Genomic DNA, 24,153 nt, shown 5'->3' with positions numbered 1-24,153 from the left:
CTCCTCCTCCACTTGATGCCTCTGCTTAGCCCGACCACAAGTCCAGACCCCCCCCCCCCCCCCCCCCCCCGCCTCCTCCATCAGGGGCCTCGCACGAGCTTAGGTAGCCTCAAACGTCCCGCGTTCAGAAAGGGCGTTCCCATCTGGCGTGCGGCGGCTCGGTGTTTACCCGCCCGGCGCTGATCGAGTGGCGTTTGCTTAGTCTCCGGTGAGATCCGGGCATCTGACCGCTACAATCTGTCACGGTGCGACGGGTGGAAGCGTCGACGATTCCTCTTTGTTCTTCCTCGCCGAAGGTTTTTATAGCACTGTGACGACTCCGTGTTTGCCCCCGAACTCATCAAGATGAAAAAAGGAGTTGTTCTTACCTCGTGTGTGCCCTCCGGGTTCATGTACGGCTTTGTGATCCGGATGCTGTTTGAGGTTGTTTTTCCGTCTCGTCATGAGAAATCCCCCCAAAAACTTTGAAATCCCCAATTCATGTCTCTCTTCTTTGTTCTTCGCAGACGACGTGCCTCCTTACTTCAAGACGGAGCCGGTGCGCAGCCAGCTGCACCTGGAGCGCAACAGGCTGGTGCTCACCTGCATGGCCGAGGGGAGCTGGCCGCTGGAGTTCAAGTGGATCCACAACAGCACGGAGCTGACGCGCTTCTCGCTGGAGTACAGGTGAGGAGGGAGACGGTCGATCGGTCCGACGCGTGGGATGGGAAGTGTTATGTGTTGGGAAAGCTGGCACATTCGCAGTGGTACACTGTCGTGTCTCGCATTCGTGAGACTCAACTAGCTAAACTCCTAGCATAACCACTGAATAGCGGCGACTGCTTCCTGGCTTCATCGAGGCCTGAATGAAAACGACAGGAAATGACAGCGACCAGTAAGGTGGCGTGTTGTAGAGTTGATCTTGAGTCATCATTTGAGGGTAAATCTAACATCTCCCAGAGCACAATGCGCCAACCTTTTTCCTACTTCCATTTTTTTTTTAATATTCAAATTATAATCAAGAAGCAAAGTAAGAAACGTTAGCCCTGACGATTAAGTGTCATTAATTCTTATATTTAAACACATCAAATGATGTTATTCTAGTGTATTAGTTGGACAAGGAAGATGAAATACTTTTTTTTCATTTAAACTTCTATTAACTATCACTATTACCTTTCAACTGGAGGTGAAGTGAAGGCTCTCATGTCCCTGTGAACTATTCTGCACGCACGTTTCTTCCAACACGACCCGCTGCACTTTCCTCACAGAGCGGCCCACGAGGTAAAGAAATAGCTTCTTTTTGTTTTGCTTTCTCTTTTTTGTGTGCCTCCCCTCTCCTCTGGTGTCTCTGTGACCTCCATCACTCTCTCCAGAGAGACGGCACGCCAGCGAACGGCGGGAATGAGAGTTGGGGCATGAGATAAACCGTCTTTACCGGTAACTCCAAGATCTGGAATGTGGCGAACATTGCTCTTATCTCAGCGAGCGGTTTGTCTCTGAGCGGTGTGTGTGTGCGCGTGTGTGTGTGTGTGCGTGTGTGTATGTGTGTGTTTGTGTGCAGACAGTAGTGGAAATGAAGCACCAGAGGATTGAAAGAAAGCTTGTTGACGCACACTTTGCTGATCTTAGCCCAACTGTTGTGTTGGCGTACTTGTTTGTGTGTGTGTGTGTGTGTGTGTGTGTGTATGGGAACACAACAGCGGTGTTAACGTACATACAGTCGAGGCGACACGTGGGCCAGTCGATGCAGCCGGGTCCTTTCTGCTGACAATCTCTGGAGACGAGAGATAAGACCGGAGCGGAACCAGCGGGGTGGGAAGAGCAGGAGGGACACACACACACGCACACACACACACACACACACACACACACACACACACACACAGCCACACACACACACACACAACAATTGATCAGGACGGACTGTACTTGAGAATCACGCCGTCTGCTGGAGCCTCGGGGCTCCTTTGGCCGTGTTATTGGCTGAGCGATGAACGGGTGATTAAACAAACGGCCGAGCCGAAAGCGGTGCAGGATTCTGCGTGTGTGTGTGTGTGCCCGCGTGTGTGTGTGTGTGTGTGTGTGACAGCATGACCTGGTGAAATTGAGACTTGCAGAAAACGTGAAATTTCCTCCAAAACGGTTCCACTTCAACACGAGGGAAATCTGAAATGTCCCTGAAATAAAAATCAACATTTCTGATTTTTGACAGCTTTTTGCACGGGGAAAAGCTGTGTGTGTGTGTGTGTGTGCGTGCGTGTGTGTGTGTACAGCCTTCCTCATTCCTCAAGTCGACCTTTCTCTGAGCCAGGAGAGTATTTGAGCAGAACAGACCCCCATATTTAATGAGGTTATGGTAGAGGTCCCCAGTGCTGAGTGCTGGTTTAAATATTGACACCATGCGACTTGACCTCGTGTCCTCTGGCAACCGATCAATGCTGCAAGGTGTGTGTGTGTGTGTGTGTGTGGGCATTACTATTCAATGTGAAGGTGTGTGTGAGAGAGAGCTGCAGGAGGTATAGAGAATGGCACAGTTTTAGTGGCGAGTGCCGCATTTGGGAAGGAAAAAAGGCTCGGCATTAAATTCTCTCGCATTCTCTCGCATATGTGTGTGTGCCAGCTCGTCACACACACACACACACACACACACACACACACACACACACACACGCACGCTTGTAGTCACAGCGGTTTTGGCAGGCATCCTTGCTTTCTTTGTTCCCCGTGTAATCATTTAAAAGATAACTCTCCAAATTATAATTCAACTTAATTAAGATTGAAGATTGTATCCAATACAATTAAGGGTTTTTGAACCCATCAGCTCGTGAATTATCCCGCTCATGACGCTTTAGCGGATCGATCGCTCCGTAAACAAACGGCGAGTAGCGCCGACCACTTCCCCATCGCATGATCGAAACCCTTCAGGGTTTTTTACCCGGCGTGCCACCAGTCTTTACGCCGCCAATTAACCCCGAAACTTAATTAAAGGAGTTAATTATTAATCGAACCTCAGGAGTCTGTTTTTTTTTGTTTTGTTTGTCAATTGGTTCTTGGCTGAGTTGGTGGAGTGTGGCCTTCGATTCCTTGAGGGGAGAGTAAGCCTTTCCCCAATTTTCATAGAGTAATTAGACGGACAGACTGCAACATAAAACACACACACACACACACCTTGAAGGGATTTAAGAAACAATCTCTTCCAGCGTGATAGACGTGACGGTTCCAGCGATACGAGTCCACGCCGATTGACTTTTCATCTCGTCGTGCGCTCGCTCCTCTTGTTTGCCGTCAAGTTGAAAATCAGGTTAGCCGTCGCAACCCAACAGAGTGCATTCTGGACCGACTCTGCTTTTCACAATCAAGAAAGAAAAAAATGAGATTAACATTTTGACAGCTGGAATAACAGAGTGTCACTTCGATCCCTCCGGTAATGACGGCTCTCTGCGAAAATGTGACAACAATGCTCAGAAACACGGCAGGAGAACAGTTTGGTTCCTGCCTTCACGCCGTGCGATACACAGTGTACGTAAAGATGGATGGAGAGATTAAGTTGCACTCGTTCATTTCCTGAAAATCCCACTCTGAGCTTGTCCCGCCTCTCTTCACAGTCTTGAACTCTCTTTTCATCCTCCGTCTCTGCTCGTCCCGTCTGCCTCTCACATCGTTCCACTCGTCCGTGAAAACTACCGCCGAGCATCCAACGTTTCTTTTTTTTTAACCTTTTTTTTTTGTACAGATATAATTTCATGGTGGCTCTGAAAATTAACACAAGTTCAATACAATATTATTCCATGTCTGAAAGACGTGACGAGCTCAGCATGCTGACTAGATGGAGATGAAGGGAGGAAAGCTGTAGATGAACACGTTTAATGTGTGTGTTTGTGTGTGTGTGATCCATTCTGACTTTCATTTCATTTAATGAACGAATGTTCCCAACAGGATCGGGTATTGTTCCATTGTTCTGCTTCGTGTTTTCTTTTATAATTCAAGCAGCATGAATATAACATCAGCGAGAGTTTAATCCATCTTTTATGTTCATCTGATTTTGTCCCACGTACACACCGCCAGCCGTCAGAAGCAGACAACTGGACCATGTCTTTCTTTTCACAGCTCTCTTTACGCATTCCCCATAAATAACTAGAACACACGAGCCAATACTGTTTGCTCGTTAGCAAGTTGTTAGCAAATCCTCTGTGTGTGCGCGTGTGTGTGTGTGTGAGTGTGTGTGTTCGTATCAGAGAGGCGGGTGAAGGTGCATGTGTGAGAAATGAAGCGGGATGATGAACAAACAAAGCTCCGAGTGAGACCTTGAGAATCAAATCCGCCCTTTGACTCACTTTTATTTTCCATCTTGCATCCCACACACACATGCACACACACACGCACACGCACACACACGCACACACTGTGTTGTTTTCTGGAGTTTGGCGCTCTCTGGCACGTACCGGCAAATCAATGCGTCGCCCTCGCTGCTGCTGCTCAGCTCGCAAAACGTGTTTTCGACGGTTTTGTGCGCGCAGAGAGGACGTGAAACAGGAAAATGCCGCTTGTCGTCAGTCGCTGCGGCGAGACAAGCTAGTTTGAGAACTCTGTTTCAGGCCTCGCATCCAGCGGCGATGCGACGGGAGATGCTAAATATTCATGCGTTCCCGCCCCGATCTGCTCATAGTTCTGCTCTTCGGTGCCCTCGTCTGCGGCGTCGAAGAGCCCTCACGTTGCAAACGAATGCAATGGAATGAAAATAAATAACACAAGGAGCAACTTCACCGGATGACGTGGCGGTTTCCTCTAAAATCATCTACCTTCAGATTTCCGGGGGGGGGGGGGGGTCGGAAAGAAAAATATGCAGGGGAAACCTTAACGGCATGTGATTGACTTTGATTGCGTCGTCGCTCGTCGGGGCCGACGAGGTCGTGGATGTTCTCGCTTGAGGAGGAAGAGCACGGCGGGAAAACATGAAATCACAGGCGGGAAAAACTTGCCTGCACTCAAACACCTCATGTCAGCGACCAGCATGGCCGGGAGGGAGCGTCTCTCTCCCTCTGTGGATGACCTTAATGGATTCTCCTCTGTGACTCAAAAGCATCCATTTCCTATCTCGCTGCATTCTCCTCCACAGCCCGCAGACACAATCGCTTCTTCTTGCTCACTCCTTGTTTTCTGTGGCGGACTGAAAGAGAGCGAGAGAAAGAAACAAAAAAACAGGCGGCATTCGTTTACTGTATTTGCCGATTGCGTGTGTGTGTGTCTGTGTGTGTCTTAATGGGTTTTTAGTGTTGTTTCCATAAGCGCTCGGACGTTTAATTGCATGAACGACTCGGCCTGAAAAAGCTCAAGCGCTCACATAAAAGCACTTCTCCCCCGATTCCACGGACACTCGAGGACGCGCCGCTCGCCGCGCGCCGGCGTGAATATTGTGTAGCCGTGTTGCCCGTTGGACTGCGTGAGTGATCGTAATCGCGGCTGTGTTGATACAGTATGATTTTTCCCGCATAATGTCGTGCACACACACACAGTTGGATATGGTTTGCGATCGGGAAAAAAAACAACCACATACTGGTGAGGTTCCCAAACGTTTAGCGCTGACCTACATTTGGGAGCGAGCTGGCAGGGCCGCCGGCGTCTGCAGGCTTACCCCGCTCAAGAAAGTGTGTAGTATCATGCAGTGATTGTGGAACGACCGCATGTGTCACAGGATGGTTGGAGAATCACGAGGCGCGAGAAAGGCCTTTACGATACGGCCTCAAAGGCCGAGGAGGCGAGGAGGCGTGTCTGTGCTGATATCACGGTATCACACTGTACCATTCATGGTTTATCCTCCTGAAACCCGGCAATTTTATTTTCATTATGTATTTTGCTAATTCCTCTCATGCTAGAGGACAACTGTAGCTTTTAAAATGACATCAAAGCTTCACTCGTCAGCTACTTCGATTATTAGCTGAGGAATATGTAGCAAAGGCTGCGTCCATTTTGAATTTGGGTGCTGGAAATAACTGGCGAGTGAGGCCTCTCGCTTCCTTCCCGTCTTTGTTGAGAGTCGCACGTCGGCGGCACTGAATCGGGAAGAAGACGCTAGTGGAAAGTTCTGGTTTTTGGAATTGGTGTCAGGAAGAAAAAAAAAGGGCGGGAAGAAAATCTCTACTTGAAAACCTCGCGGTTCAAACATCAAACTACTTTTGCTCTCGTTCTCAAAGTCCTAAATATTGATGCAACACCTTCAACATTACTTTTTCAGTGCTTCTTCTTCTTTGAAAACAAAATCAACTTTTTTCAGGCCGCGGTGTTAAAAGCGTCTCTGCCGGTGCGACAAACCTCCACCTCCGCGCGACCTTCACCCGGGCGGACGCGGCGCGCTATTTGTCACCCGGCTGTCATGTGTGCCAACGAGTATAATGTCACACGTGTCACATGCGACACCACTCGAATGTCAAAGACGCCTCGCTGCTTTCAGGACGCAACATCGTCGCAGCTTTACAGAGTAATTAGCTCGTAGTCGGTGTCGAGGCCGGAGAACTCTCCAGTGGTACAAAATGAAAAAGCCGTCATGTGAATCTATACAAACATGTGACCAAATGCAGTCCACCCCCCCCCCTCCAGACAGCGGTCCATCTGTTATCCTTAAGAATAGAACATCTGGATCTGATCCCTCCGGCCCGGTAGACCAATTACCCGCCATCGATTCCCCCGAAGCTTAAGCCAGAAGCCGCTATTACCTGTCATGTGTCGCGCGCGCGTGTGATGAGAAGACGGACGACGCTCACCCTATAGAATTCGAGACGATGATCTCAATATATAAATCGATACGCTTTCAAAGGACGTCTCCTCCAGAACGAATACGGCACGGCCATTGATTTGCTGCCAGCTGCTCTCAGAGGCACCAGTGAGGAACTGGGAACGCGGGAAGTATCTTACTTGACTTGTTGCTTCCTGCGATGGCGAGCGTCTAACAATCAGAAGAAAGGCTCGCGTCCATCCGTCCGTCCATCGCGCTCCCCGACAATAAATATGTAATTAGCCTGTCAGAAGTGTAAATCTGCCTCCGCTCGTGTTAACTCGGTGCTGAACGTACAAGCTGTCGAGGTCCTAACGCTACGCCGCCGCGCCGCAGGTGAACTCGTTAACGGAGGTAAAATGACATAAAAGCGCTGAAAGGGGGCGACGGCCTCGTCGTAAAAACGTCGAGCGATACCACGAGAGTTTAAACAAAACAACAAACAAACATCCCGGGTTGTAAAACAGTCGCTGCGTGATGGAGGCGGGCCCTCGAGGGGGGTCAGGGTTTTCTTTTTTTAATCGGTTTAGCGAGCGAAATGACAGGAAACGCACCGACGCCCCGGGAGGCGATGAAACGACGGGATTTATGGCGCGTCCTGATTTACCGCCGCGCATTTAGGGGTGTAATTACAATGTGCTCCTGCGTTCGAGGGTTTATTATCTCGCGGAGCAACTCGCAATGTAGGTAAAAAATGTTATTGGAGCTAACCTTGGTCACGGGGTTTGGTGTCGTTATGGGAACACTCGCTTATAAACCGCGCTGTCGCCGCCTTCAATCAAGGATTATAGCTTTGCCAATCATCCCCTGCTCCAACCCGTCACCTTTCCCTCCCATCTTTTCGTTCCCTCCGTCGCCTTCCTTCCTTCCTTCCTTCCTTCCTTCCTTCCTTCTCCGGCCCACTTCGTATCCCGGTCCTCCCCTCTTCCATCCATCGAATCCTTTCATCTGAGCGGGGCTAATTAAAGGGGACGTGACGGAGTGCGCTGACCACAGGAACATCAATCAATCTCTGTCCGACGCGGCTCCCCCCCTCCCTCCCAAAACCTCCCCGCTGACTCCCCCCAACCTGCTGCCAACACGCACAGCTCGGCAAAGGTTAATTGTATTCATTATATAAAGGACAGGCCGAAGGAGGGAGACGGAGCGAGAGCGGCGAGCGCTGCCTTAAAGTCACCCTGAAGGTTCTGGCTCCGGGGTGAATTCTCCGCAGGGCCTCGGCGAGGTTAAACTCGGAGCGCCGGCAACACCTGTCAGCGATCTCTCTCTTAACGTCTGCTTCCTGTCCGCCCCCCAAAAAAGCTGTGACGCGACGACGGACAGGTTGTTCAGTTTCATTTCTGCTCCCCGACACGCTATTCCATCATCTATCCGCCTCGTATTCCCTCAATCTATGCATAACGCATACTTGGTAATTGTATTCATTTAGTTGATGGAACATATGAAAGGAGTCACACATCATTAATGCAGCCTCCTGATTAGTTGATTAAGCCTAAACAGACTTTGGGCCAAAACTCATTTAGTCCTCCGGGTCCAAACTGACGCTGCTGCTAATGAGATTTGATACCACTTTTTTTTTAAAACTTTTTTATGGATATTAACAGCCTTCACACACACGCAGCCATTTGTTATTGCAGCGCTACTTCCATTTGGTTGGCAGACACTTCAAAAGCGCAGAGGCGGGCTCTGGAGACGTTCTCCTGGAGAATAAAACAGGAGAAACTTTTGCTTTGTACTGACGTTAATAATCTAGCGCCAATTGCCAATTTCTTCTCCCCCTCCTCCCTTTATTCGCTGAGCATGATATCATGTTAATGTCGGGATATTTCCATAAGGGAAACAGGATTGTGTTTTTTTTTTTTTTGTTTTGTGTTTCCCGAAAACAATTAGCAGTGAGTGACATATCCATTTTCTGTTGACACTGAAGCCGTGTTTGCCGGCAGCCGGTTGTCGTCACATTTTTAACACAACGATATGCAAAATCTGCAGATTCAAAAGGTGTCGTTCATGTTAATCCTGTCTGCAAGGAGGCGTGGGGGGAAAAAAATTGATAGTATCGCGATATTTCGCCTGGCGATATTGTGTCGATACACGGAAGCCAAGCATCGATCTTTTATTTAATCAATTCAAAAACTTTTTGAATTGAATAGAAAATCTATTAATTCTTTGTCGACAAAGACAATTTTGGAAAAAAAGGTGATAAATCGCAATATATCGCAATACTCAATGTATCGCAGCATCGTGATAATATCGTATCGGGACTTAAGTATCGTGACGATATCGTACAGTGGGACCTCAGGTGATTCCCACCCCGAGTAGCGAGCCGGATGTACAGACTGACGACATCCTCGTCGAGTGCGTCTCCAGCTGGGAGAAATACCGACGTCATTGAACGCAACACAAGACCCGCCGACATGTGGCTGCTATGAACGGGTCAGCGGGGTTTCTTTTGCACACCGACATGTGGCCGAAAGTAAAGTTCCCCCGACACTGAGACACATCATGTGTAGACCGGGGACGGATTAAAGAAAAGCCCAAATTGAGTGGAGAAACCAAAATAATTGCACATGCCACCCTACAGGGCTCAAACGAGGGAAGGGGGGGCTGAAGGGGTTTAATGAGTGAGCGTTGGCGCTCGCCGCCGTCGTCAAAACACTAAATGAGAGAATATCTTTTTGGAGGAATGGTTTCCCCCAGTTCGGAGACGAGGAGAATCTCCTCGGCGGCACATTGAAGTTGTTCTGGCGGCTCCTAATTGGATGTCAGTTTTTCTTTTTTTAATTTGTCACCCATCTCTATTTGTGTGTTTGGTATTAAGTAACTTTACTTTGCAACCCTGAAGGCATGAAGACGCCTGGTACGACTTTGAAGGGGGGGATTTTTTTTTTCTTCTCTTACACACAAGGACTTTTTTTTTTTTTAAAAAGGACAAATTCTTCTTTCTCTGTGTTGGGTTTCATTTCTGCTGCTGATTTTACGCAGCCTCTTCGAAAGTATCATTTCATTTAGTTTATTTTCCCTTTAAGCCTTTGGCAGTCTGTGAAAATGTGTCTATTCATGTATATTTAGTCTGAGTACTGTTTGTTAAGGCAACATCCTACACACACTGCAGCGCTCTGAGAGGAACAAGTCGTATAATAGCTGCTGTTATGCGACTCCCTCGTCCTCAACCAAAGCGTTGCGTCCAAACTGTCCTGCAGAAAAGCGCGCCGGACGATTAAATCGCCCTCTTTCACTTCTACATCATTCACTCTACCTCTTCCAAAACATGTATTAATGCAAATAAAGCCACTTTACTTTCTTTTTTCAACTTAATTGCGTTTGGTTGCAAAAAAAAAAAAACCCAGCACATCCCATCACTGATGGTGCACTCCGACATCCCACCTGACAGCGCGCTTAGCACTCTTGAGCACGTAGCGTGCAGGAATGTGACAGCAAAGATGGCAAGCGCACTCGCAGCGATAAGTGTTTCACCTCCCACAAGAAGTATTTATTTTGACAGGCCTGTGTTGTGCGAGAATGAGTCAAATTCAACGCGCACGGCTCGCTTTTGTGGCTAATTCGCACAACTTCTGCACGTTGTGCTGCCGCCTAATGTTCCACTAGAGGCTCAAAACCGCCGCTCGCTCCACTAACTCTCGCTGCAACGCCATTTATTAGTGATTGGAAGATGCTGCAGAGGTGATGCTTAAACCTTCTGAGCAGTCTGGGTGCCCGATTTCCCGTAATGAATGACAAAATAGAGCATCCGTTCTGTATATCGCTCACAGATATACTCTGGTACGTACCTCAGATCCCCAAGAAGACACAAGCACACGGTCAAAGAAAACATTGATCACTGATGAGAATCTGCAGGTGTCTCTCCCTGAAGCCGGTAGACTGGTCGTTAGTTCAGAAGTGATGCTTTCCAGCTGTCTCACACACACACACACACACACACACACACACACACACACACAGGTCCGTTTTGAATGGCCACTTAAGATCTCACTCCCTGATCTCTCGACAAGAGCTCCGTGTCCTACGCGTGTCATCGTAGTCTCGATGAAATGAATCTTATAAATGGAAAAAAAGAGTCGGAAAAAAGTCCCTCCTCGAAGGCGGCGCTGTCGTGGCAGCGCAAAAAATAATGGAAGCCGTTGTGTGAGGCATGAAAGCGGAGCGCTCGAGTGAGATGCATGCGGTTTTCACGAGGGTGTAAGTCTTAGTGGTGTGACACGAGATACGTTTTAATTATGGTCACAATGAAAGGTTGGCTGAGTAAACGAGAGCGGCCATTTTTTATCATCAGCAACTTGCCACTTTTTCTTTTGGCATCGTCCGTATCTCCAGATGTGGCTCGAGACACCGCATACATCAAGTGGGGGGGTAGTTAATCTCCACGGGGCAGCGGCAGCGCCGTTGTAAAGCACAGGTTACGCTGCCTCCACGTGGCGGGGAGGCGGTACTGCAGCCACAGCTGGACACAGAAGTCAAGGTCAGAGGAGGAGAGAGAGTCAACTGCTGGAGACGCACAGCTTCGACCTCTCGTCCCAGGGGATGGGGCGCATGTGTGTGTTTGCATCCAGACGATTTGAATGTGAATGTGTTTGTCGACTGTGTGTGTGTGTGTGTGTGTGTGTGTGTGTCTTCGGGGAGAGCTTTGCTGTGGAAGCTGGGTTAGCCTCTCGAGCATCATTATCATTGGAATAAACAATAGCTAAGCTCCGATGTCCTCTGTGCCCTTGTTCATCTATTAGATGGTCTTACGTTTGTGCGTGCGCGCGTGCGTGTGTGTGTGTGTGTTCTCAGACGCCGTTGTGTGTTCATGCAAAAAAATATGCAAATATCTGTGTTTGTATCTTTACATAAGTACCCCTTTGAATTCTACTTTGGTCTTGATTAGTTTACCAGTTTATTGCAATTTGAAAAGAATCCTCATCCCTGTTTTGTGTGTTTGTTTTTGTGTGTGTGTCTGTGCTTATTAAAGGTACCTAATCCCCTCGCTGGACCGCTCCCATGCTGGCTTCTACCGCTGCATCGTGAGGAACCGAGTGGGAGCCCTTCTGCAGAGGCGCACTGAAGTACAGGTGGCCTGTGAGTATCCGCACGGGATGGAGGCGAAACACAGATGAACGGACCTAATGGATGAATAAAAGGACGGATGATGGATGGATGCGGAGGAAGGGAGAGTGTGTGTCTGTGTGTGTGTGTGTTGACTGCCTGCAGAGTACACAGTATGCTCGGTTGCCTTTGTACCAAGGACTGACGACGGAGGGGACAGATGCTGGCTGGGTGAAAGATCTACCTGCATATCATCCGGGGTGTTCTCAACCCGGACAGCTGTTCCACTCAGCATCCTCATTAGATTGATATTGTTGCCGTTTTTTAAATTTTATTATTATTATTTCAATATGACCTGCCGCTCACTCCGTTCCCTCGCTTTCTGTCAACAACATCTGTCATCCCTCGCCCCCGCCCCCGAAAAATAGGAGCTCCCCTAGCGCGTGTTTTTTTTTTTTTTTTTTTTTTTTTTTGCCGTAAAAATTCGCGGCGCCGCTCGACTCCCACGCTCGGCGGAAGGGCGTCCGGAGAGTCGTCACGAAGCGATCTCACCCGCCAACGTAGTCGCGGCCCTCCTACGCCCATCACTCCCCCCCCCCCTCCCTCCCGCCCCATCCCTCCTCCCGGGGCACGCCGGGTCCGTCGGCTCGCGCGTGTTCCCGGCGACATCTGAGTGGATGTGACACATCGCTTTACCTGACTGAACAATGCAGCCAACCAGGCGTGCGAAGATGAAGAGGAGGGAGGGAGGCGGGGGGGAGGGAGGGGGATGGAGAGAGGGCCTGGCGGTCCCACCGGTCCTCGTCCATACAAGCAAACACGGCGTTCCTCCAGCTAACCGCTGCCTTCAGCATCTCTTCTCTCTCCTCCGAGCAGTCGGACTCTTTGTTGCATCCATCACCGTTTCTTTTCTGTCGTCTGGCCGCCACGGCTTTCTATTTATTTCTTGGCTTCCGCCCCACCGCTATTCTGGTTTTCTTTATTCCCCACCTCTTCGCATTTCCATAATTCCTCTCCCTCCACCTCATCAGTCGCTGGCGAAAGGCGGGATACGGACGGATGAGACGGGAGTTCAAAAAATAAAAAAGGAGAATTGAGGACACCTGCGAAAGGAAATGGATGAGATGCACAGGGGAGGGAGGAAGGGAGGGGGGGGAAAGAGAAAGAGAGATGGGGAGATCTCTCTTTTGCAAACTCTTCCATTGAGGCGGCACAATTAGGATTGCGGAGACATACCTTGGAGAAAGGAGGAACACGGCGAGGCATTAGAGTTTAGCGAGAGGGGGAGGAGGACATCGCGTTGCCGAAAAACCGCAGATCAAAGTCGGGGGATTTGCACACTTCCCAGATTTTCATTTAAGCTAAGCACCACGGCTCCACTGCAAAGCCAGATTACCTTTTTTTTTTTTTATTCTCTTTGAAAGAGAGCGAAAAATAAGATTGCCATCGATGCACAACCACTCCAACATCCCCCGGTTCAAAGCCCCCATACCTGGATCCCCTCCACGTTTCTCAAAGATATTATTATTTCTCAAAATGTGTTGGAAGTTAATTGAGTGTTTGATGTTACGTTGAAATTATGCCGGCGGCTTTTTCTTCCGTTATTGTTTCCCCTCTCGAATTCAGTAGACAAATATACGATCCTTCCTTCCCTCGGCTCTCACGGAAGATACGCAGCTGACAAAAAAAAAAAAAATCAAAGTCTGCACTTCCTCTTTCAGACGGAGGAAGAAAAGACAAACGCAGCTCGTGACTGCCGTCCCGTAAAGGTTCACAGTCGGCCAATGAGATCGCTTCAGAGGAAACGCACACAGCTGAGAGCGAAACAAACAATAGAAGTGCTAATCGACGTGAAATCCATCAAACCCTCCCCCCCCCTCGCCCCGCCCATAGATCTCACTTCCGAATGGGCAGACGCGTGAATATCAGCGCAGTATTTTTGTCAGCTTTTAAAGATATAATGAGGCAGGGTGGAGGAATGAAAGCGCCGTAACAAATGAAATATATTAGGAGATAATAGAATAGCTGCAGCGCCGGTCATCTGCTATGTTGAGTAATGCACACATGTAGAGTCTGATCAAGATGGATCGCCCTCCATGCATCCGCACGGGGAGGAGACGCAATATGAATATGAGTCAATTTAGCGTCCCCTCCGTGTCCCTCTGTGAGTCATTACATCTCGGCTTCCTTCTGGCTTTTTTTTCCTTCCCTTTTTTCTTGATGCGTCGCGCAAAAAAACCATGGCAACAACAAGGCGCTGTCCATCAAAGTGGGCTCGCTGTAACATTTCACAACAGGAAGCAGATGGCGGGGGAAAAAAAATAAATAAAAAGAAGCTCTGCGGGCACCAAAAGTCAGATTCGAGTAAAAAAAAAAAGGAAAAGGGAGATTTGCGTCCGTGGCTTTCCCCCCTTGTTCTTACTTTGTTTGTTTGTTTGTTTGTTGTCCTGCAGTCATGGGCAGCTTCGAGGAGGGCGAACGCACCCAGTCGGTGTCCCAGGGAGAGGGCGCCGTCGTCCCGGCGCCGCGCATTCGCAGCTTCCCTCAGCCGCAGGTCACCTGGTTCAGAGACGGACGCAAGATTCCACCCAGCAGTCGCATGTAAGTCCTTGTTTCTCTTCCCGTATCCGTGCACTTGTTTCCTTCGTACCCTCGGCTCCTTGTTCCAGTGCGTATTTGATCCTGTAAATACTTCTTTTGAGCCCCGTTTGTTCCCTCGCCAGGGCTTTAGTTTGAGAGCGTCTGTTCTTACCGTGCTCCATTTGGTTTGAACTCATCCCGCGAGACGACGACGAGGGCCGAGAGCGAAGCGGCGATGGCGACTCAAGTGAAATGAAAATCGCCACTTTGCTCCTCGTTTTTTATACGTAGCGCTTTTATTCCAGTTGATCTGTGTGTGTGTGTGTCTGTCTTCATTTCAGCCTCACAATTGGAGGCTGTGTGTCACCTATCTGTACCCGATGGGGGCCGCTGACGGCTTAAAAATGGGCTGGTTGGTTTGCCTCCCCCCGTTCTGTCCACTGTAAAGGGAAAGGTGTGAATGTCGAGGTTGGATTGAGGAAGAGGAGTCCTCTCTTTCTCGTTCGCTGTTCGGACAATCGCCGTCCTCCAGTTCTGATCCTGCACCCTCCAATCTCAGACTCATGAAACATTTATGACTCCGCATTGATGTATTTAGGCTTATATTTTATTAAAAGGGCACTACGGCGGTTAAGCCTCGCACACCTGTAACACTGTCGGACTCGTGACGGGGCGAGAGGATTCAGCGGAACCGGAGATATCGTGTTTTCTCTTGAAAAACCTGGCGCCCGCATTACGTTCAGGAGTCAAGTGTGTTATTCTGACGGCGGATAAAGTATCCTTGAGCCGCTTCCTGAAGACGAGGAGAGGGATACAGAGTTCTGCTTTGCTCCACACCCGATGATTCTTATTGTGTTTCAAGGATTTTCTTTTTCTTTTTCGGCAACTGCCAACAGATTTTCGATCAAATCGGCTGTATACTCGAGAATAATAAAATCATTTTTTCACAATATTCTCATCGATATTGTCGCTCCCATTGGGCGAGATGCTTTACATCTTCCCTCGCGGTGACGGGGCTTCTGTTTCTCTTTCATTGATTGGCTTTTTTTTGCGGGGTGTACACACACCTCGGTGTTGCTGTGTTTGTGCGCGAAAGACTTTCAAGGTGTGTGTGTGTGTGTGTGTGTGTGTGTTAAAAAGGCACTTATCCCCATCGCATCACATCTGCATGTCTTCGCAGTGGGAGGTGACCTTGCCCTTGGTTAGAGTGAATCTTTCTTATCAGCTGCTCATCATCAGTAATCATACCCTGACCTAGAATGACAATGAGACAGGCGGCGGCGGCGGCGGCGGCCATGACTGACTGAGACGCTGAAGGCTGCCGGCCGGGTTCGCGGGTCGGTCGGGCCGAGCCGGCCGGCCGGCCGCGTCGATTTGCGCTCTGTCTTGATGAGGAAAATGCGGATTACTTTGGAGGAGCGTCGAAGAACGAAGGTCAAACAACAGAGACGCGCGGGGCTCGCTCTCTTTCTTTTTGAAGTTGCTATTTGAAGAGATTATCGCAATGAAAGTTTTGTCGGACGATCGCGGTTTGTGGACGAGTTTTTGCCGAGTCCATCGGAGCGTCTTCCAACTCTATTAGTTTACTCTCGTTCAGCTCCTCTCTCTCTCTCTACTCTCTCGCTCTGCTTTTTGTCTCCATCTTCGGCGACCCACTGCGTGTACTTGTGCTTCTCTTCATCCTCGCCACCTGCCCTCCAGCGCCGAGAATGCTAATGCGGCCGCGCGCGCCATCAAGGTCACTCTGTGCAAATGAGCGCCGTTGATAACAGGCGGCCCTTTTTTCTTTTTTTTTTTTAATATTGAAAATCATTTAATTGAATTTGATTCGTGCCACTAGCGTTGACTCTGCAGAGGCATCAAAGTCTCACTCGCGGGGGTGACAGAGAGAGAGAGAGAGAGAGAGAGAGAGAGAGAGAGAGAGAGAGAGAGAGAGAGAGAGAGAGAGAGAGAGAGCTCTCCTCCGATCTGCAAGTGTTACCTTGACGGAGGCTGTTTTTTTTGTGTGTTTTTTTTATCCCGGCGCCGCGTGGTCTCTTAAAACATCCTCACGCGGGCGTCTATGGATCCCAGTAATAGTTCCACCTGCAGGATCCATGGAAATCCCATGTTGAATAGCAGTGAAGGGAGGACGAGGACAAGAGACAGAATTGCAATGAACTCCAACCACGGAGAGCATTTTCTCTTTCATTTAGAAAATCTCTTTTGCTTCACCACGCTCTGCTTTTGACTGTCTTTTTTTTCTCCTACCTCGGCGCATTGTACCCTGCTCCTGCTATCCCTCCTCAGGTGTCATAACTTTAATTTGCAGGCTCTCCGGGGGTTTGTCTTGTTCTTCTCCCTGTGCTCTGCTTAATCACACCTCAGCCTGAGCAGAGAGAGAGGGGGAAAGAAACAGCCAGGCCCAGAATAACTGCGGTAATCACCTCCAACCAGCAGCGATTTAAATGGCCGCTCTCTCCGCAGGCGTCTTGTGCTTGTACTACATTATTTGTCGCGTCGTGTTTGCATTCACTGTGATCGGTTTGGCCTGAACTGTGCGGAAATGCTGTCGGTTGCGTCTTCAATTCAAGTCCCGCAGCGGGGAGGCTGTGTGTGTTCTCTTCTGGTCTTGCCCGGTTTCTGCAGTAGAAAGGTGGCAAAAGATTGGAAATCCCTCCAGGATGACACTTGTTAAATCCCAAGGACTTTTGTGAGGTGCACTGTGTGCACTATGAACAGATACGCATCAACACATACTGTTATTTCAGTTGCAAACATTGGAATTGATGGCGAGGGTGTGATAGTATTTATTCAAATCGAGCATTAAATGTGCTGTGTGTGTCCGTGCACATGTGTTGTCTTGCTTCTGAGCTTGGGGATGTGGCGCATACGTGGAGCATCAAAAACCACATCGTTCATCACCCTGTTTACGAGTATTTTGTGTTGATTTTGGCGGTCCCTGTGGACAAAAGCGGTAGTGCGCCCGAGTGCCAGACTCCCCTGTGAAAAAACCAGCTGCTCGTAGCTAGCTAACTTGGCGCGTTTAAAATTGCTTCTAATTGGGATGAAGAAAACATCTGTTGAATATTTTAACATCAAATTGTTTGATTGTGTCAAATTAAACAAACATTTAAAAAAAATACAGCGGGTCCAACAGACCCACAACACGTGCTGAGTAACAAAAAAATGAAGGGTTAAAAAAACTCGTTCCAGGCGAAGCAGTACGCTGACACTCGAGGGAGGTGCCTGAAAGGTCGAAGAAAAAAAAAAAAAAAAGGGTGCGCCTGAGCGTTCCCGCCGGAATAGAGACGGGCGGATGAGAAGCCAATCTTCCCGCCGATGCTCTCGTTCACCTATGTAGGTCACCGGTATCGACCGTAGAGACTGTTTCATAACCGGTTTCTAAAAATTCCTCGCCCTCAGGATCACGGATCCACGTCAACTGTGAACACATCACTCCGGCCGCTTCGTCTGTGAAGCAAAAAAAACCCGACAGACACTTAGTGAATTCTGCATTGTGGCTTCCCTGCTGCCAGCCCCCCCCCCCCCCCCCCCCCCGCCCGCCTGGCAGCGCCACGTCTCACCGTGGCACCGCGGCAGCTCCCTCTTTGCCATGTGGCCTCTGCAGCTGTTGTTCTTGGCGTCTCCCGCCGGCTGGCTGCCGCGGGGTCGAAAACCCGTAAACCTACGGATTCACTTATCGCGGCGTTTCTCTCCGATGGCTTTCTTGTCCGCCGTCCAGGCTCACGAGGAATTGTGTCCTCGTTTTTTTTTGTTTTTTTTTTAGCTCGCCGCTAAAAATACGCAGCGGGCTATCGGTCTAACTGCCTCGTCGGCCGATGGATCGGTCCTCGCGCTGGTGTTGTGATGTAGAGCAGGATGCGGGGGAAGGAGAAATAACTTATTTAGCGCTGACGGTCGTTATTCTTCCCCTTATTGAATGGGAATGCATTTGGCAGGCTCTTTTTTTTACCATTCAGCTTGCTGTGATTTGTTGTGTTATTCTGGGGACTTAATGTGGTGTATAATCAGAAGCGCCTTCAGTAAACACATTTGCCAGGAAACGCAGGGGCTGCTCGGCTAGGAGGTGAGTCCGCCGCTGGATAAAGCGAAGACGCCCGTCCTCCTCATTATTCCACCAGCTGACAACAACTTACCGCCCCGCTGTACCTGGTTTCCCTCTCGCAGGAAACTTTCCCATCGACACTTAGGCATGGATTTATCTGCGTTACACCGAAAACAACCTTGTCGAGGTGTCCGTTAAGACAGAACACAGAGGAGCCTGACCTGCTGGAGTCAATGGGAGGACATCCCTGACACACACACACACACACACACACACACACACACACACATGGCAATTCCCCTGAGTAATCTGCTGTAGCCACTGATCAATTAATGGCCCCTGCCTGTGATGCTCCGGTCCTGTCGGCCTGATATGGATTCTCCATTAGTCACGAGGGCCAGTGAATAGCCAGGCCCTTTCTCTGCTTTTTTTTTCTTCTACTTCTTCCCCGTGACCGACTGGCCAGCGTTAGTTATCAACCCGACGATCTGCAGCTCACAAGGGAGGAACGGACGCCTGTAAACAGAGCCGCAGCTAAGCATTATTGTTTTTGTTTCTTCTTATTGATTTATTTGTGGATAATTTCCAGATGAATCCACGCCAGACCTCGCGGGCGTGTCCTCAAACTGATTGTTTTGTCTTCGCTGAATGAATCCCTTGAGATTGATCATCCAAATCGTTGATTTGCTTTCTCTCAATTGACGAAAACAATTGCTGACGTTCGTGCAGGAACCTCGATACGTTTTGACTTCTGACCAAAATGTGAAAAAAGGTCAAAGTCCAGTCAGGACATTTGTTTATTTTCCCCAGACAAAGGTATAGAAAGAAAGTATTGTGTAGCAAAACAAATAGATATTATATTGGCACCACCGTCAAATTGTCATATGTACCCAAAGCTGCAACTTGCAAATATTTCCATCATGTAATTTTCATGTTATGAGTCAATAGTCAGTATTTTTGCTCAAACAATTCATCGATTATCAAAATAACTCCCACTTTCTGTCCACCGAGTAATCATTGAATAAATTCACCCTCTCAGCTCAAGTGTGCATCGATGCGTCACCGATACCCTTCAGTGTCAACTACATGACATCAAAATGACCTTGAGTTCATATCCATGTAGTCGACCTTGCCTTTTCTTTTTCACTTGACCGTTTCCAGAACGCTTCCACCGACTGAACGGAGCAGAAGTTGAACAGCGAGCCGCAAAATCTCTCCTTCTTGCCCCCGGGTGAGAAAACATGGGCCTGTTTTCATGAGCTCCCTGAACTCTTCTCATCTCTCTCTCCTCTATTCCTCTCTCTCTCTCTCTCTCTTTCTCGTCCCCAGGAGTTGTGGCTTTTCCATCACAGCTCTATTGAGCAGTAGGACATGTCGCCCGCTGCTTTCCTCCCACCCTCCTATCTCTCTCTGACTCTTTTTGGTTGTTGTTTGTTGCCTTCATCTGTCTACCGGCTGCAGTTTGACTCATACTTTAGCCATGTGAGCTGCTTGATCCGGTCACCCCCCCTCTCTCTCTCCCTCCCTTGGGGGCAATCGGCCAACCGAGGCCCATTTGTCTGCATGTAATGGAGGTCTGAGGCTGTGGAGCGAAGGTTAGGCCCGGCGGAGAGGGACAGCCCACGACAGATGCCAAAAACCCTCCCGGGCGTGCGTGTGCGAGTCTGTGTGTGTGTGTGTGTGTGTGTGTGTGTTTGTGTGTGTGTGTGTGAAGAACAGGCGCAGCTCTGTCACACTGCGTCAGAACTGGATTAACGCGATAAGATACGGCACTCAGACTTCAGCGTTGGAGCAGACACAAAGACATCTGCAGACGTGAAGACGAGTCCGGGGTTGATGATGATGATGATGATGATTATGCACCGCTGGATCAATGATTATTTCATTTCCCCCTTTTAAATGCCGTTTATTTGGCGACGATGAAAATTAGAGACGGGAAGCGGCTCCGATCGTTCGGCCTGCCGATCGATATCAGACGATATTCGGCGCTTTATAGTTTGATCAGCGTTCTCTGATGACGACACAACACGCGACACGATGTCTTCATGCGCCTGATATCGTGAGTCTTGAGTCAGAAATAAGCAGTACTGCCTCATTTCTTCCTTCTAATAGTGAGCATCCAACGTTAATACGAAGAGATGAATACATGTGTAGTGACATACGACTAATAAAAGGCTTCACACAGACCTCCTGATTCACACTCCCATTTCAATCAAACATGAATCCTCATCATCATTATTGATTTCTGCGGGATCATTATCAGGCTGGCATTCAATGAAAAGCCCCATCCCGCGACGCCGGCAATGCATAAATTGCTCTGGAGGAAAGTAATTGCGTACGAGGTCAGTACTGCAAGTAAAACAAACTGCGATGGCTCGGCGAAGCTGCCGGCTTTCGGGGCCAAGATGTTTTTTTTCCGGCGCGGCGTGTCCGGGGAGGGGGAAAAAAGGGAAATTGTGTTGGAATAAAAAGGAGAAACCTTCCAAAAAGTCGCAGGAATAAACTCCAAAAAGCCAGACAGAGTACAGAGGCATGTTCCTACATATCTGATGAGTCCAAATTCCTTCTTGATAAATCCCTGCACCGTGCCGGTGACGTGGTGAGCCATCATTACAAGCAGCTGCTCGCACGCCACCGACAGACTGAGGGGGTTTTAATAAGGATCACCAAAATGCACACAGAGAGATGATGAGAAATCTATTTTTTTTTCTTCGAAAAAGCAACATGCTAAAATCGGAAATTACTTCAGGAAAAAAAGAACAATTCCATTACCAAAGTCTTATCTACCTCTTCCTGCTCCCCTGATATACATGTAAAGCCATTCTGGATAATTGGCTTACTCTTAATTTTCTTCCTGCATCACGCGCTCTCTGATCCCCGGAGGACCGGCGAGCGCAGGGAGCTGTCAGAGCCGCCGAACGCGCCGCGCAACAAAGTCCTGCGTGACCCCGACTGCACAGGCCTGATTACAAGCTGAGGGGAGAGAACGCTCAGCAAGGAAGCGCATTAAAATCAACTAGCCCATGGGGAGGGGAGGGGGACAAATTGCCTCCCACACACACTATTATTGATGAAATCAGGGCATGCTCTGTCTGGATGATGGTCAAATGTTAGTTGAAACTTATTTTGGCTTGAGCGTGGACGGAGTTATCGAGTATAGGGAGCGGTTTTTGGAGAAGGCGTGCAACCCTGCCTCCTATAACTTACCGGCACTGACCTGTATATTCATCTCGGAGAGCTTCTTAAGCGACAGGTAAAAGAAGATTGTGTCCCCGTTTTAGAGAAGGTCCCCCTGGTGAAATCCCCCCCCGGGATTTATTCAGCCGCTTTGGACACTTCCGTTCTGCCCACATCCCCGAGGGGGAGAAAGGGGGGGAAGGAGGATCCATAATTCATGGCCGTGCGTCCAGAATGTCACCGCTCCGGCAAGCTAGCATTAAATATTTACCGCAGATCATAAGCTGCAGCCATTGAGGCCTGCCAGTCGCTTTTAAGGAAGTTTTTCAGTCTCGGCGCGCACGAGGAATCCCAAATGAGTCCCGGCGACTGAAGCCGCTTCCAGAGATCAGTCCGAGGACGCGTGGCATCAGTCGTCGTAGCTTCAATGCTAACAGCACAGGTATAGCGTATGTGCTGCGTTTGATACCTTCACGCCAAGCGAAGAAGAGAGTGTGGTTCTGTATTTGTGAGGACGTTTGTTCCTATATATATATATATATATATATATATATATATATATATATATATATATATATATATATATATATATATATATGGTCCAGTTTCTCATCAGCTCTCTATCGGCTTTAAGTAGGCAGCACTCAGGGACATGCAGGTCACGATGGAGGAAAAAAAAATGGAGTGGAGTTCGTGGAGGAGGAGAGAAAAAGGAGTCCATCGGCTGTAAAACCGGAACATGGCTGCCATTGTACATGACGGGGGTTATAATTTGTTCACACTTGTGTGCAACAAGCAGCGAGAATTACAGTACAGTACAAAAAAAAGAAAAAGCCATTACTTGCAGGGGGGTCAAAGTTATTTCAGATAGCTGTTATTACAGATTGTGTGCCGCCAACAGCGCGGGCAACTTGAAAGAAAATGTCAAAGAGAAAATCCAATTGAAATGTCACAGAAGTACAGAAGTACAGAGTCGGAGCAACAAGCATTTAGATCATATTGATTTGCGTCTCTGTGGACTATTTGGGAAACTGATTAATCTGTTGATGATAACGTTGGCTAATCCATTAAAAAAGAAGCTAAATTGTATTTTTTACTCGAAAAAATCTCTTTTAACACAATCAAAATAAGCATTTTAGAGATATACACATTGTGGATGCAGTCGTGCACCAAAAATCATACGTAAATGTGACGTATACTGTGTATATGTGTGTTTCTCACCTGGCGTTAGCTTCTACAAGCATCCATTGCGTCAGTTTCTTGAAATCACAACCCATAATGGTGCATTTGCCTCTGCGCCGAGACGCTTTCCTTTCCTGTTATCAATCACTGGAGCTTCACGAGGCGCGGCGGCGGCGGCTCCGCCTCGGGAGACGTCAGCGCGGCGCGTGCCGGGCATCATGACACAGACCCGACTAATCGATGATGTAAATCAATCCCATAGATTAGTTTGTTGACCGAGCCGTCTGATTGGTCTGTGACTGAAACTCTCTCCTGGTTGCTGGCGCGAGGGAATTTCCACTGGAGTGTTTCTTCCACACAGCGTCATCAACGTGCTATTTAGGGGTTTTTATCTGGGAATACATTTAACATTTAACCTGCCGTGCGGCCGGGGTTCGGTAGCTGTGTGTCCGTTAAGCCAGATGACCAGATAGCGCCTCCTCGCATGACTTACGTCCAGCGTCTGGTGGAATGGATGGAGCCGAGGAGAGAGACGGAGGAGATGGAGGGATAAGGCCAGAGGGGGAAAAAGCTGTATGTGGAGGGAGGCAACCGGTTGGAACGAGCTATCTACCGGCAGATTGTTGAACAGGCGCAGATGATAAGAAAGTATTGATCGTAAACATAGTCAGGGGGCTGTGACATCAGGGCGGCGGCGGAGGGGAGGGGAGGGGGGGAGGATTTCTCCCTCACCGGGTTGCCACATTGACGCGGGAGAAGACAGCCACGACACCTGATGAAAACGGATCAGAGTTCATTCAGTCGTGGCTTCGGCAGCCCGACGAGGAAGACTCTGTTTGTTTCCCGCCGAGGGAGCGGAGCGCCGGAAGCAGGAGGGTACAAATAGTCAATTAAAAAAGCCGTAGGGTTATTTACGCCGGGGCGATCATATTTCAGAGCCGGGACCGCGAAAGGAGAAGTATGAACAAGGGGGGAGGTCGTCAATATTTCCGGCCGTGCCCAGTCAGCAGCAGCAACAACGCCGTGTTTACACACCGCAGATCGATAGACCTAATGCGGCTTGAACGGGGTAATTAAAATGTTAAAATGCGTAATGCCCTTTCCAGCCGTGGGATCAAGTGTGGACACGCAGCCGGACTCCAAACATATTTAGCTCTCATTAGGGAGTCGCTGAACATGCGTTGTGTGTGTTTTTTTTAAGAAGCTTTCTCTGAACTTCTTGGTTTTGAAAGAGCGAAAAAAAAAAGAAGCATCTTTTTTATTGTCATTCACGCTGGATTCCCACATATATCGACTTCCCCTTTATCTTCTGGTTTTAAAATACAGATTTTTTAAATGTATGTTCTCCTTATTTGTTTATTTATTCCTCAGGATG

At 48.7% G+C, this 24,153-nt stretch overlaps 1 protein-coding gene across 1 annotated transcript in view; it reads left to right on the top strand.

Moving 5' to 3' along the window:
- sdk2b (sidekick cell adhesion molecule 2b) overlaps positions 1-24,153 on the top strand; it is a 235,086-nt gene that overhangs the window by 157,010 nt on the left and 53,923 nt on the right. The window contains exons 2-4 of the mRNA XM_068583252.1: positions 507-666; positions 11,718-11,824; positions 14,245-14,392. Of these exons, the coding sequence (XP_068439353.1) occupies positions 507-666; positions 11,718-11,824; positions 14,245-14,392 (415 nt within the window). The remainder of the gene's footprint in view (positions 1-506; positions 667-11,717; positions 11,825-14,244; positions 14,393-24,153) is intronic.

Source organism: Clinocottus analis, unplaced genomic scaffold, assembly GCF_023055335.1.
Source record: "Clinocottus analis isolate CAN_PGR_092001 unplaced genomic scaffold, fCliAna1.0.p SCAF_19, whole genome shotgun sequence".
In the NCBI taxonomy this organism is placed as follows: Eukaryota; Metazoa; Chordata; class Actinopteri; order Perciformes; family Cottidae; genus Clinocottus; species Clinocottus analis.
Note: the sequence above shows the minus strand (reverse complement) of the source record. Positions and strands in the feature narration are given on the sequence as shown.